Source organism: Zalophus californianus, chromosome 2, assembly GCF_009762305.2.
Source record: "Zalophus californianus isolate mZalCal1 chromosome 2, mZalCal1.pri.v2, whole genome shotgun sequence".
Classification (NCBI taxonomy): Eukaryota; Metazoa; Chordata; class Mammalia; order Carnivora; family Otariidae; genus Zalophus; species Zalophus californianus.
Genome location: NC_045596.1, coordinates 45,180,003 through 45,194,373, shown reverse-complemented (window position 1 = coordinate 45,194,373; position 14,371 = coordinate 45,180,003). Strand labels below are relative to the sequence as shown.

Genomic DNA, 14,371 nt, shown 5'->3' with positions numbered 1-14,371 from the left:
CAGAATGATGCACATTGCAATGTTGTATGTTCAATAAAAATGGAAAGAATTTAAATGTCTGGATAGGAGGGATTTGAAAGGGCATACTCTCAGAAAAAGAGGCTTTAAAGGTAAGTCTGCAGGGCACTTTACAGAGAGACGGAGGAAAGTCTGTAGAGCACTTTACAGAGAGACGGAGGAGGAAACGTCAGTCGTTTATATAAAAAACCTCATGGGACTACTGGTGAAAATTGCTTCAGGTGCCTCAGTGGCACACCCAGCTGTGCCCTGTCCTCTGGAGAGGTTTGATGGTGATCCAACACAATTTAGTGTGAACTTAAGGCAGTACAACAGCTCTCATGAATTCAGAACTCACACTTAAAACTTGACTTGGCATAAGAGAGCACATGGGGCAGGAGTCCATCATGAAGTTCCAAAAACGAGGAGTGGTTGGCAATGATTTGTCCTCTTAGCCCGGCGCCCAAAACCACACCGGGCCTGTGGCCAACCGGGACACAAATCCCCACGTGGGGTTTTAAACACGAATTGTTCTTAAAAGAGTAGTCAGTACTCAGGTCTCCCAGGCCCACGGAGAATTTAATAGATTAAACGCAGGGTCGTCTCAAAGTCGTTAAGAAGTATAAATATCTGGGCAGGGAGAGGCGCCGTCCCCGCGGGCGACCCCGAGGGACTGGGGAGCAGTCCGCGGGGCTGAGGGCAGGGGCGCGAGCGGAGTTGGCGGGGTGCGCTGGGAGGCAGACGGCGAGCGAAGCGGACGGGAGACCGAGCTCCCCGGGCCTGCGCGGATGCCCCGCCCCGCCGGCAGGGGCGCGCTCGAGCCGGGCGGTCCCGGGAGGCGCGGCGCGGGCGGGGCAGCCGAGCTCTCACCGCCCGGGGGTGTGGCTCCCGCGGACTGGCCGGGCGGGGCGCCGCCGGGTTTAAAAGCGCCGGGCTGAGGGCTCCCACTCACTCGCGCTCCTGCCGCCTCCGCGCCCAGCCATGGAGCGGCCGCCGCTGAGCGTCCTGCTCCTCGGCGCCGCCGGTTTGCTGCTCCTGCTCCTGCCCCTCTCCTCTTCCTCCTCTTCGGACGCCTGCGGCCCCTGCGAGCCGGCCGCCTGCCCGCCCCTGCCCCCGCGGGGCTGCCAGCTGGGCGAGACCCGCGACGCGTGCGGCTGCTGCCCGGTGTGCGCCCGCGGCGAGGGCGAGCCGTGCGGGGGCGGCGGCGCCGGCAGGGGGCACTGCGCGCCGGGCATGGAGTGCGTGAAGAGCCGCAAGAGGCGGAAGGGTAAAGCCGGGGCAGCAGCCGGCGGCCCGGGGGTGAGCGGCGTGTGCGTGTGCAAGAGCCGCTACCCGGTGTGCGGCAGCGACGACGTCACCTACCCCAGCGGGTGCCAGCTGCGCGCCGCCAGCCTGAGGGCCGAGAGCCGCGGGGAGAAGGCCATCACCCAGGTCAGCAAGGGCACCTGCGAGCAAGGTGGGCACGAGCGCTTTCCCTTCCGACCCCGCCCCGGCGGCCGCGCGCCCCCTGGCGGATCAGACCCGACAGGGCGTCCGCGGTCGCGCGGTCCCGCGAGGACTCAGTGGGCATCCCGGGAGACGGAGTCGGGGAAGAGGGGTGGCAGCCGCCGGGAGGCATGGGCGACGCCCCTTCTTCTCTTTTTTTGGTAGTTTTATTTTGAAAGCTTGTTGCGTGCGCCGAGAATTGAGGACTGGCGGGGCGAGGGTATATATAGAAAACATTTTCCGATTACCACAGCTCCCGCGTCCCAAAGGCTCAGCCAGCACAGTGCTGCCCCCACTCTTTTGGAAACCCAGAGATGCCATTTCCTCGTCCTTCTTTCTTGGCTCCGGTGGATAGGTGGACGTGAAGGCGAGAGAGGGGGAAAGAGTTTTACGATGAAGTACAAAGTAAGGACTTTCAGAGAAGTTGTTTGTCCTATGTTTAATTGGCTAGACTGTAAGAATTTTAAAAATTGGATTTCATGGTTTCTTAATATTAGAGAAAATAATTCACTTACTGGAAATTAAAGATTCTCAAACAATAATGAAGCTAATTATTTGTGGGCCAAAAGTACAAACTCTTTGAAGAATGTTTTTATGAGGTAGTTTATATTGTGAACCTTATGACCATTTTGTTTTTCTTTCTTGTCCCATTTTTGTGTAATTCGTCCCCCAGGATGCACTGTTAAGCAGGAATGCCTTTGAGGTTATGTTTGATCGTTTATTTTTTTTTTTTTTCCAGACAGGTCCAAACTTGCCATAAATGAAAGGGGAAAATAAGAGTCTGGACTTGTAAGGGGGAAGAAACCTCAGAGATTTTAACTCTGTCTGAAATGAAATTACTGCCTACGGAAAATGTTAAAGGGAAAGTTAGAGATCCAACCTTGGCAGTCCCTCTCCTGGCCCCAGCCGATGTAGAAAAAAGGAGGGAGGCAGTTGCTTCTTTAAGCACAGCTCAGACTTTCTCCACACTTTCCAAATAATTCTTTTTTTAGAGCTTTTCCCAGAAGTCCATACTCTGATAGGTCGTATGTCACTAATTTCACAGTTCACTACTGAAAGCGTTAAATCGTGTAACTTAACTGTTGACTGTTTAGATTATTGTCACCTTAAACTTAGAAAATCACAACCCAAAATAATTCATAGACTTTTCCAACAGAAACAGTCATTTGTTCTTTTGGATCTAACTTATCAGTCATTTCCTGAAAAGAGAAATGTATGCAGTTTAAAAACGCATTCCAAATACTGAGATTTTTCTTATAAGCATTCCAAGAGGAATTTTTCCCCATAGTCTTTCCAAATCACTGGTACTTGCTTATCAGAGCAGAAGGTTAGCTGGATGATTGTTTAAGCATTGTTGCCAAGTCTAGCCTGTAGCTGGTTTTATCCCTTGTTCTCTCCTGCTATGTGTGTCTCTAAACACACAGTGGGATTATAAAATCTTGAGACGGACAGTCCTATAGAACTAGTCCTATCACCTCATTGCCATGAACACTCAGTTCCTCAGCATCTTTCCAGACTGTAAACCCCATGAAGATATGGACCTGGTTTTTCTTTTTGGGAAAATGTTAAGGGAAGTAGCATCTAAGACTGGAAACCTTGACATAAATTAGGCTTTTCTTCCCAATCTAAATTTAGAGATATGGGGTCTAAAGCCTGGGAGCATTTATTATGCCAGAGTAAGCAGAAAAGAATATGAGGTCTACCAGTGTACTTTTCTACAACAGAGACAAATGGGGCCAAAACCAGATCTCCTAATATATTTCTCCTGATGTGGAGGTGTTTTGACAATGACAGAGGCGAACCTGACAGAGTGCCATTTAGTACTGGGCCTCTGCAAAGAATAGGAAATGCATTTTCTAGGTCCCTCCAGTTATTTTTACCCTGAGAAGAAACTTGAGTTATGCTTCCTCAGGTATTGAGAGGAAGGGGGCATTCTTACTCATCTTGTTAACCAACACTTATTGAGCATATAGCACATGTCAGCCCTGTACTCGGTGTTCTATAGCCAAGGATGCACAAACAGATCTTGTCTTGCTGATTAAGAAAGTATCCATAGTTGAATCACAGATCTGTACCTCTGAAACAAATAATGCAATATATGTTAAAAAAAAAAAAATAGGGGAAGAATGAAGGGGTGGACATCAGAGGGGGAGACGAACCATGAGAGATGATGGACTCTGAAAAACAAACTGAGGGTTCTAGAGGGGAGGGGGGTGGGAGGATGGGTTAGCCTGGTGATGGGTGTTGGGGGGGCACGCTCTGCATGGAGCACTGGGTGTTATGCACAAACAATGAATCGTGGAACACTACATCGAAAACTGATGATGTACTGTATGGTGATTAACATAACAATAAAAAAGTATCCATACAAGTTGCAGTCTCACCTCCCTGAGTGCCTTCCCTGGGAGACCCTCCCAATCATCCCCGTCTTTTCTGAGATCACCATTTACCTACCATCTGGGGAAAGATCTTGGTCTGCCTGTTTTCTGAACCTGTGGTAAGAGGCAAAGCCATCTTCTCAAAATTATGTCCAAAAGGTAATGAGCTAATCATCTCAAACCTTGGAACTGCCATCATGAGTTTAGTGCCATTAGATCTTATTGAGGTCCCTGATGTCATGAGTAGGTGGAAGAGAGGATTTGACAGTTCAGTTTAATAAAAAGTTATAAAGGTGCTGAGATCTATAATAAAATCACACAGTTGGAAGAGAATATGGTGCTCCTTTATTCTGGTTCTTGGTTAACACCTTTTGTTTGTGGTTTGTTCGTGGTCCTTTATTTTTTTTAAAGATTTTATTTATTTGAGAGAGAGAATGAGATAGAGCATGAGAGGGGGAGGGTCAGAGGGAGAAGCAGACTCCCTGCTCAGCAGGGAGCCCGATGCGGGACTCGGTCCTGGAACTCCAGGATCATGACCTGAGCCAAAGGCAGTCGCCCAACCAACTGAGCTACCCAGGCGCCCTTGTTCGTGGTCCTTTAAATCCGAGCTTCTTGGCGATTCCATTTCAGCCACCTTGGGTGTCTGTGTTTAGTACTTTTAGGACCAAGTTCAAACTGCCTAGCTGGGCATACGAGGCTCTTTACCATAACTATATGATTTTGGCCCCTTCTCTCCAACCCCCTTATGGTCCAGTCACAGTAAGTGTTGCTGTTTGCAGTCACACCCTTACTGTCTTTCCACTCTTTGAACTCTAGGACTTCAAGAATCAGCCCATGTCCCTTTCTCTGTGAAGCTCCTTAACCTCCCCCCACCCTGCTGTGTTCCACCTACCCTGTACCCCCATAATGATGTCCTCCTTCAGTTCTCTGTAGGCTTCCAGCCATTTTTCAACAATATTTATTGCACATATACTGTGGATATGTAAGCAAGAGGGCTTCTAGCAGAATGATAAGACACTGAGCTCTAGAGCCAGATCCCTGGGTATGCATCTTAACCCTGCCCCTTATGCTTAGGCAAGTCACTTGACCTCTTGGAACCGGGTTTCCTCACCTGTAATAGAGGGATTAAAATCATACCTGTCTCAGAGTTGCTGTTAAGATTCAGTGTTGTGGAGATCATCCGTGGAAAGCACACAATAAATATGCATTGTCATTATGGAACTTGAAAGTAAGCTCCATGAGGAAAGGGAACTTTTGCTTCCTGATCTATGCCTACATCAGTGCTTGGCACTAGTAGATGCTTTAAACATATGTTGAATGAAATTTGCCAGGAGTTCTTCTAGTCTCAGGGCAAGCAGGCTTGAATAAAATAAGATCCCTTTCTCATGGCTTTTACTGTAAGCTTTAGACAGAAACATTTTTATTTAATAGCATGTGCTGTGAAGAATGTACAACAGGGAAATGGGATGGAGGCTAGGGATGGAGGAGCAGTATTAAGTGAGGGTGGGCCAAGCCATGCAGAGGATCCATGTGAGGATTTCGGCCAAGGGACTGGAATTCCTGAGGGAAAAACAAGCTCTGCTGGTTAGTATAGCACTCCCCATTGTCTCCAAAGGGCTCTTTAAATGTCTGTCTTCCCCACTAGACTAGGAGCATCCAAAAAAGAGGGACTCCATCTTATAATTATTTATAAATACAGTGGCTGGTGATTAGTTGGACACTTAGTAAATATTTGTTGATTAAACAAAGGAATGTAAGAAGGGGCCTTCCCATTTGGAAATGTAGGCTATGGACTCTCCTGCCTGTCTGTCCACTTTTCTCCCCGTATATTCTGCCTTCCTGAAGTCTAGGCCAAGGAATACATCGGACCGTTGACTCATCTTCCCTTCCTCTGCTATCCTGAACTCTAATATTAGGTGGTCACTTTTCCCTCCAAATCTCAACATTTCTCCATCCCCTTTTTGGTAAGAATTAGGTTCAGAGCTGCAGAAACTGTTCTGTAAATAGAAAAAGCTTCAGTAAAAGAATTTGGTTTTCAGAAACTCATTTCATTTGATGAATTTTACACATTTGCTCTTTGAGAAGCTCATTTTAGGTTATCAACATAAAAATGAGCCTATCATTTAATGTCTTTGTTGTATTACTATCCACTAATGACTTATGAATTTGTGATATTGTGATTTACAATAAGTATATATGTGACCTTAACTTCATTTAGGGTGAAGCTCCTAAAGCCCTTGGAATTTCCTAAGTGTGGAGTGTGATGGGATATCTTTTGCTGTGTTAATGAGTGACTTTGGGACTGAGGAGTGGGCAGGTTGCCTGCCGGTTGAACCAACCACTTGATTATTGGGTGGGAACTTTCAGGCCCACCCCCCACCTCCTGGGAGGGGAGACGGGCTGGAGACCAATGATTGTCATAGAATCATTAAATCAGGTTTATGTAATGAAGCCTCCACAAATACCCAGAAGGATGGGTTCAGAGAGCTGCTGGGTTGGTGAACATTGGAGGTGCTGGGAGAGTGGCGCTCCCAGACAGAGCATGGAAACTCCAACCATACCCCTTTCCCGTACGTTGCCCTACACAGCTCTTCTGTCTGGCTCTTCCTGAGTTGTATCCTTTTATAATAAACTGGTAATTTTGTAAGTAAAATGTTTCTCTGAGTTCTGTGAGCCACTCTAACAAATTAATTGAACCTAAGGTGGGAGTGGTTGGAACCTCCAGTCTGTGGCCAAGTCAGAGGCACAGGTGGCAAACTGGACTCGGGATGGGCATTTGAAGGATGGGGGTGCAGTCTGGAGGGACTGAGCTGTGCGAGCTAACGCTATCTCAGCTGTCAGAAAAGGACCCCCAGCTGGTGTCAAAGACTTGCTTGGTGGCATGGAAAAAATACGTCGCAACTGGTATCAGAATTGTAGAACTTTACTGAAAGTTGAAACAGCGATTTGAGAATTAAATGAAATTATTAATGGTCTGGTTTATCTCCAGGGATGGGGGGAATGGACGTCCGTGCAATACTTGTTAAGCTAACACAGTTATACCATAAGATGGTCACAGAGCCCAGAGGAGGGGGATCCTTCATCCAGATTTGTAGAAAAAGAGCCAGAAATGACTTGCTGGAAGAATAAGGTCCTGAGGGATGTGAAGGAATTGGCTGCAGCAGAGCTAGCCCGGGAGTTGGAATGGACTTAGAAGGGAGAGGAGACGAGTATTAGCAGCAGAAGGACTAGCATGTGGTTCCATGGGGCTGCCATGCAGAGAGAGGGAGCAGCAGTGGCAGCTGGACACCTGACAGAGCCCACTGATGGAAGGAGAAGTTTAGATGCATCGAGGTTTAGAGGTGATCACAAGAGCAGCAGGACCTAGTGAGTGATATCATTGGATTTATGCTTTTTAAAAAATCTGTATTGGCCACCCTTAGAATGGATTGGAAAGGGGCAAGACTGCGATCAGAGACTCCCATTAGGAAGCTGTTTAACATAATCCCAGGAAAGGATGCCTAGACTTCTTCACAAGACCTTAAGTTTCTCGGATCTTAGAAGCATTCTCAAATCCTGATTCCTAACCCGCTGGGGCAAGCTGTGTGTTAACTTGGGAGAGACAAGCCCATTGTGTTGTGCTTTTTTCTTATAAATGACTCCTTACAAAGTGTCCTCACATCGCTCGCTCATTAGCCAGCCCTGCTCCCGAATTACAGCCACTTGCTCATTTCAGGAAGCTCTTCCTTTCTCTCCCACAATCCCCATTCCTCTGTCTGCCTTCAGATCAGACACAGAAAAAGTCACATCCCAAAAAAGTCTACCCCAGCTTTTAAAATTTTTCTGGCCTCCTTTGCCCTTCTTGAGCACAGAAACTTCAGGACCTTAGCTCATTCTTATTTTACCTAGTTTTAATCACTGCATTTCAGAGAAGATTTGAAAACCTGAAGAAGCTTTAGAAAAGAGAATAGGCGGCCTTGGAAAGGGGTCTTAAAGGACTTAAGATTCTTTTCGAGGAAAGTAATCCAAAGAACAAGTTAATGTTTCTTCATGGTTGGCAATGAGTTATTAAATGGAAGGTGCCTGACCTTCTGTTCTACAGTTCCTCAGGAGATGGAATTAAAGGGCCTGGAATTAAGTAGCCATGAGGCACATTTAGATTACACAATAGGAAGAACTTGCTGTTAAAAAAAAAAAAAAAAAAAAAAATGGAATACCGTAACATGCTCCTGTGGGAGTCCAGAGAATTCTGTCTGAAAGATTCTCTTGTGGAGAGCTGAGAGAGAACCTAAGTAAGGAGGGGAAGCATGTGGAAGAGACTGTTAAAAGTTTTGAAGTCTTTGATACTCTAGACCTATGAGATGGAATGCTTGAGCTAAGCGGCATCTATTGGCACCACTAAATATGATTTCCATCCTTCCCCTGGAGCCTGCCCTCTGGGTTTACTGCAGACTTGCCTTCTACATGAAGCTGCCTTATAAGGCTCTCTTTGGGTAGTTTAGTGACAACACTGTCTTGGATGGAGCCCAAGGCCAGCCAGCCTGCCTTCATTCTAAATTCCTCCCCACAGCGGATAAGATTATGGTGCTTCCTTCACCTCAAGCTACCCCACAAATGATCTCACCACATCTGTGTTTTTAATTGTAAGGCAGCCTCTTGTCTTTATCAACTATTAAGAAGGAACCCTAAATTGTTGTCAAAAGAACTTTTAAGCCAGGGAGCATATGAATGTAACCTTTTTAAAAAAATTTAGATCCAGGAGTGGCACTGTTAGAAAGATTCCAGGCAGGAGAAGCCTTTTGAGTGTATAAATGAACATCAGCTTATTTTAGGCAGTTCTAAAGATTTCCCTGTGAGACCTTACTCTTCAGGAAGGTGGGTGGGAAGTACTAGAAATGTCTAAGGAAAGCTTTTCCCAAGCCTGTTCTGGGTGGGTTTTTCAGGTCGGTAAGACCCACCACCCCACTACCCCACAAAACCTACAAAAGAAAGTGACAAGGTCAGGAGAAGAAAGCCAGGGTTGATCATAGGGGGCGGGGAGGGGGGATGCTTTTTGTTTTTTCTTCAAATTGATGTATTAAATAGTTGAACTCTTTTATCTCAAGTTGGGTTAATGGCAAAATCATCTGGCGCCTTTGAAAAAGCTAATGTGTTGGATTGACTTTAGGGTTTTACAAAGGAGGGTGGGTGCGGTTGATTAGGACCAGCTGGAGCACGGACTAGCCCCGCCTCCCTTAGTTCCTCCATGGGTCACCCGGGAGAGGAGCCGGCTGTGGAAAGGCCTGGGCCGCAAAGCAGGCTGAGATTGCAGGGAAGTTCTGGGTCCGAAAAGTAAGACTGGTTCAGACCTGCTGAAACAGACCTAGTAACCCAGTGCTGACAGAGCCGCCTTCATTTGGTATGAAGTTATGTACAGTGAGGGGGCTAAGGACAAGCCCACATATCCAAAATAGAGTTTACTGTGAAAAAGCAACACCCTCAGAACTTCAGGATAACCCATGTAATAAGTGAAGGAACAGTTTAGTGTACCTGCTTCACAGGATTATTGCGAAGGTCAAATTGTGGAACGAGTATGAAGTCACTGTACGGTGTGCAGCACCAAATCAACGTAGGGTCATCCTTGACTGTAAACTCCTCTGGGGCAAGAACGCTACATGGTACCTTGTAGGTAGTGAGAATAACTGATGTTTGTGAGTAGTTTATGGTTAACTGAGGGCTTCTGTGGATGTTTGCTCCTTTGCTACTCATAGGAGCCTTGGAAGGTAAGGGGAGTTATCCCAGCTTCCAAAAAAGGAAACTGCAGGTCTGCCATCCACACAGCCAGTAAATGGAATTTCTGGTGTGTAAATCTGGGTATTCTCCAGGCTTGCTGTTCAAAGTGTGGCACCTAGACCCGCAGCCTCAGCTCTCTGCACTTTCTCCTCTGTAAACCTAAAATTATTTCAAAATTAACAAGGGGCACTGACTGGCTCAGTTGGTGGAGCAGGCAACTCTTGATCTCCGGGTTATAAGTTCGAGCCCCAAGTTGGGTGTAGAGATTACTTAAAAATAAAATCTTAAAAAAAAAAAAAAAAACTTCAGTGTGGAAAAAGTTTTAAGAATACCTTAATGAATTTATCTTGCTCGTATTTTCTCTTTGACGAATTGACGGGGGATAGATGATACATTCCAGTGTAAATAGGTCTAAAAGAGCTCTTTCAATGAGCATAAACTAGAAATTCGTTATGATAACAAAGGTAATGTCCTAGTTTCCTTGGCTTTTTGTGGTAACGGGATGCACCTTATAATAAATGTCACATATTACATTCAGGGAAGGATGGTATTTCTTAAATGAATGTATCTAAGGGGGTCCTGGTACAGATACCTGAGCTCTGTCTAGTGTCAGTCCTTCCAGGGCCAGATGGGGAAGTCTCCTCAGTTGCAGCCAAGAGGCTCTGGAAGGGCCGGTGTCCTGGGAGAACCTGGCCCGAATAGTTTCCCAAGCAGGGCCTCTTGGGGCATAACATTTGTGTGTGGTGTTTGACCATTTGCCAGGCTTCCTGGTAACTCCGAGTAGGGTGAAGAAGGAGAAAAATCTCTAAGATAACTGTCAGCACACTCCAGTGTTCCCTTTCCCCTGAAGTTTGAGCTCTGAGCGCTGACTGAGCCCTGCCCCGCCCCCCACCCCCCCCCCCCCCAGCACCACTCTGGCATCAATTTTCCCAGCTGGGATCATAATATTTACTCCACATCTAAACTGTGATTCATTGTAGGGCTCTTCTCTTTCGGGATTGAAGCTTTTTTTTTTTTTTTTTGTCTGTCGGGTGATGACTTGCAAAGAAGGAAAATCCTTGTAGGGGGTTGAGAACTCAAGCATAATCCATTTTGACTTTCTGAGAGGAAAAGAGCTAGCACTTTAATATTCTAACAGGCAGAAATGCAGCTGACTTCAATCACCATGTCCTTTCATGTTGTTTTTCTTGAAGAAGGGACGTCTCCAGCTTTTTTGGAGGCTTGTCTTTTCCCTGAATGAGAAAGGCTCAAAGATATTTCATTTACATCACGGCAGATTAGCCAGCCAGCGGTCAAGTGGTTGAATGGGGAAAGCTTTAGATCTAACATCTGTTCTGCTCTCTTCTGGCCTGACCCCAAGCAAGGGAGAAATTTTTATCAAGAAATAGACCTCCTGGAACATTCAGAAGGTTTTGAAAGAGACCACACAGAAATGAGGCTTTAGGAATTTGTCTGGGTAGCCCGAGCCTGCAGGATGCAAAGCCTGCTCCTTCTCCATGGGAGCTTTCAGAACTTTGTGCTCAGGGAACAGAAATCTGAAAGTGAATTTCAGTAGCAGCTGCAGCAATTACCCCACAGCCCTGGCTTCCGAAGGACCCCCCCTCCCCGGAAGCCGTGCAGCATGGGACAGAGAATGAAATGCTTAGTAGGCAGCAGTGCCGCTCCCAGTTAGAGCAGACGAGGCGAGGGGATTCATGCTGCGAGGCTGCTTATTAGAGATGCCCAGCCCAGCTGGAGAGGGCAGGCTGGGGCAGAGAGCAAGAAGCTGCCAGAGTTTTGACGGGCTAGAGCTTCGGAACCAGGGGCCCCTCTCTGCTCAGGTATGTCTCAGATCAGAGCTGCTGATGCAGCTTGGCTCTTTGTGCACCACCAAGCCTTTGGATCACTGGAAGATAACTGTCAGGGCCATGTTGGGACCCAGTTGTGACGTGGGAACGTGAACAGCCCCTCCCTCATTCCTGCCTCTTTGGAGGCCTTTTTTCACTTGCGTTGCCTGGCCTGTCCTTGCATGCTGCCCTTTTCTCCTGCCTGAGCACAAAGAAATCTGGTTTTCTCTCTGCAACCCCAACCCTTTGCTAGTCATAGAGCTTGGCCAGCAACTTTATAAATGATGAACTCTGCTCGATCTGCGCTCCCAGTTCCATCCCCAGACTTCTGAGCCACATCTGGCATGCCCCCATAGAGAGCGAATAAGCAAAAAGTTGGCATGCCACCTCTGAAAGGTCTGTGTTATCCAGGAGATGGTTGGCCTTCTTTTCTTGATACTTCTTTGGGGTGAAGTCTTTTCAGATGTGTTAGGATCCTGATTTATTATTCCATGCATCAGCCCAAGCCTAGTGGCCCTTCCCAGGTCCAGTCCAGAAGGTAGGGGCGATAGCCATACCCACTGGTGACCATGGGCTTGATAGGTCTCCGAGGCTGACCCCAGGCCTGACCCTACCAATTGTCTTCAACTCTTATGACTTCTGGGCTCCCAGCAGCCAAAATCTGACCGATACAATTGAGGAAATACAACAGAGAATGGTTAAGGATGCAAACTTTGGAGTCGGACCACATGAGTCAAATCCCTCTTTGTCACTTAACTACTGGTATGACCCTAACCTCCTTTATTCATAGTTTTCTTGATTGCAAAGCAGGTATAATATTAAAGTCTGCCACTTGGGATTGTTGGGATCTTAAGTGAGCTAATATATGAAAAGCATTGGTACCTGGAACATAGAAAAGTCTCAGTAAATGCTGTTTCATTTCAGTTTTTATTGTTACTGGCATTATAAACCCTGGTATGAGTTATTTTATAAGCACCTTGACTGTGACATGTTGATGTCTTTGTGGGGGGGGGCACGGAGGGAGAGAAAGAGTCTTAAGCAGGCTCCACATCCAGTGTGGATCCCAACAGAGGCTCCATCTCACAACCCTGAGATCATGACCTGAGCCGAAATTAAGAGTCAGATGCTCAACCGACTGAGCCATCCAGGCGTCCCTGACATGATGTCTTTGACCAATCCAAACGTAATACTGCCCTATATAACTCCAAGTTAGATCCAAAACCTGTGTTTAGGTCTATGCAAACAAAATGGCAGCATGATGTTCTTATAAACAAATCCCTGAAAACTTTTATCTAGTTCTTGTTCTTGCTCTTCAAGGATTTCAGGACAGGGAGTCCTGTTCCATCTCTGAGAGATCCCAGAGCCTAATGCAGTTACATGGGAAACCCCCAGGATACTGCCCAGAGGGTTCACTTTGCTTTACAGCATGGAATATTTCCGTCTTCCATGTCCCACGCTTTTTTTTCTAATAGCACCTTTTGAGTGTAGAGGACATGTTAGATTCAAAGGACACTCATAATATTTTTTATATTTATTTGTTTGAGAGAGAATAAGCAAAAAGAGGGAGCAGACTCTCCACTGAGCAGGGAGCCTGATGTGGGGCTCGATCCCAGGACCCTGAGATCATGACCTGAGCTAAAGGTAGATGCTTAACTGACTGAGCCACCCAGGTGCCCAAAGGATACTCAAATTAAGTAACTATTGGTCTGTTTCTTCCCTGCATATATAGGAAATGTTTTGGGGGTTTGTTCATTTAAAACAAAAAAATCAGATATTGGCTCCAAAGAATATGAACCCAAATCCGAGATTGGCAAAGAGTATGATTGGTATTTATTAGGTACATATTGGGTATTATCCTTGACTCCTAGAGACTTCTTGGTGGAAATAATAAAGCCCTTAGCTTGCAGTTCATGTATCTCCTCTTTGGCTTTCACATGTAGTCTCAGCTTAGCAGGAACTTGTTTAAAAAATAAAATCAAAACATTTAACCATAAACAGACATATTTAGACTCAGAAAGGTACCCACTTAGGTTGGTTCTTTGCATCTACTTGAAAAGTGGTGCCATCAACCTCCCAGCATAGGGTGGAGAGCAGAAGAAAGGAGGGAATAGAGAGGAAATTCAAGAAGCTAGGTAACTTTTCAGATCCACCAGTTTCAGCAATTTTGAGTGAAATTTACAGAACACTGGAACCACCAACTCTCCCTGCACACATGTGCTCTGTCACATTCTAAAGCAGTGGTTCTTGACCTTGGCTGGACATCAGAATCCCCTGAGGAGTTTTATAAAATTCTGATGCCCGAGTTCTCCCGCAAGATTCTGATTTAATTAGTTTGCTCGTGACCTGGGCAGCAGGACTTTTAAAAGCTCCTAGATGATTTAATGTCAGGCCGGATTCAGAACCATTGTTCTAAAAAGACTTCAAGTGACTTTGAGGGTGCATCATTTCCTTAGGATAATTATAATAACGATGGGCCAGTTTTGTTCCATTTATCCAGCAGGTAATGTCTCGCAGCAGGACAACTTTTCAGGCTATCTAGTTCACCATGGGAAGAGGGAGCCCTAGAAAACTGAGCACTCAGTCCTGTGCAAGCAGCAGGGTGGCTTGGCTGCCTCCTATCTGCTTGGCAGCTTTGGTGCTGTTATCGGAGTCAGAATGGAAATATTTCTACACTGGTATTTGTTGGTATCATGAAAGTTGGAATACCACAATACTTTAGGAAGAGTATTAACCTAAAGCTACACAACTCAATCTTTCAATCCTGTCACTAGAAGTAAGTTCCATGAGCCTAGTGCTTTTTAATGTTTTGAATCCCCGGTGTCTAAACTTGGGATAAGATAGTAGGTATTCAACACATGTTGAGTAAATGAATGAATAATTAAGAATAGATTGTAATGTGCCTGTGGGGAAGGGGACCCTTCACACTGGTAGAAA

The 14,371-nt window shown here is 46.2% G+C and overlaps 1 protein-coding gene across 1 annotated transcript in view; it reads left to right on the top strand.

The window, feature by feature from the left end:
• The first annotated feature begins 945 nt into the window (after positions 1–945).
• IGFBP7 (insulin like growth factor binding protein 7) overlaps positions 946–14,371 on the top strand; it is a 69,882-nt gene continuing 56,456 nt past the window's right edge. Inside the window, exon 1 of the mRNA XM_027597931.2 lies at positions 946–1,453. Within this exon, the coding sequence (XP_027453732.1) occupies positions 979–1,453 (475 nt within the window). The 5' untranslated portion in view covers positions 946–978. The remainder of the gene's footprint in view (positions 1,454–14,371) is intronic.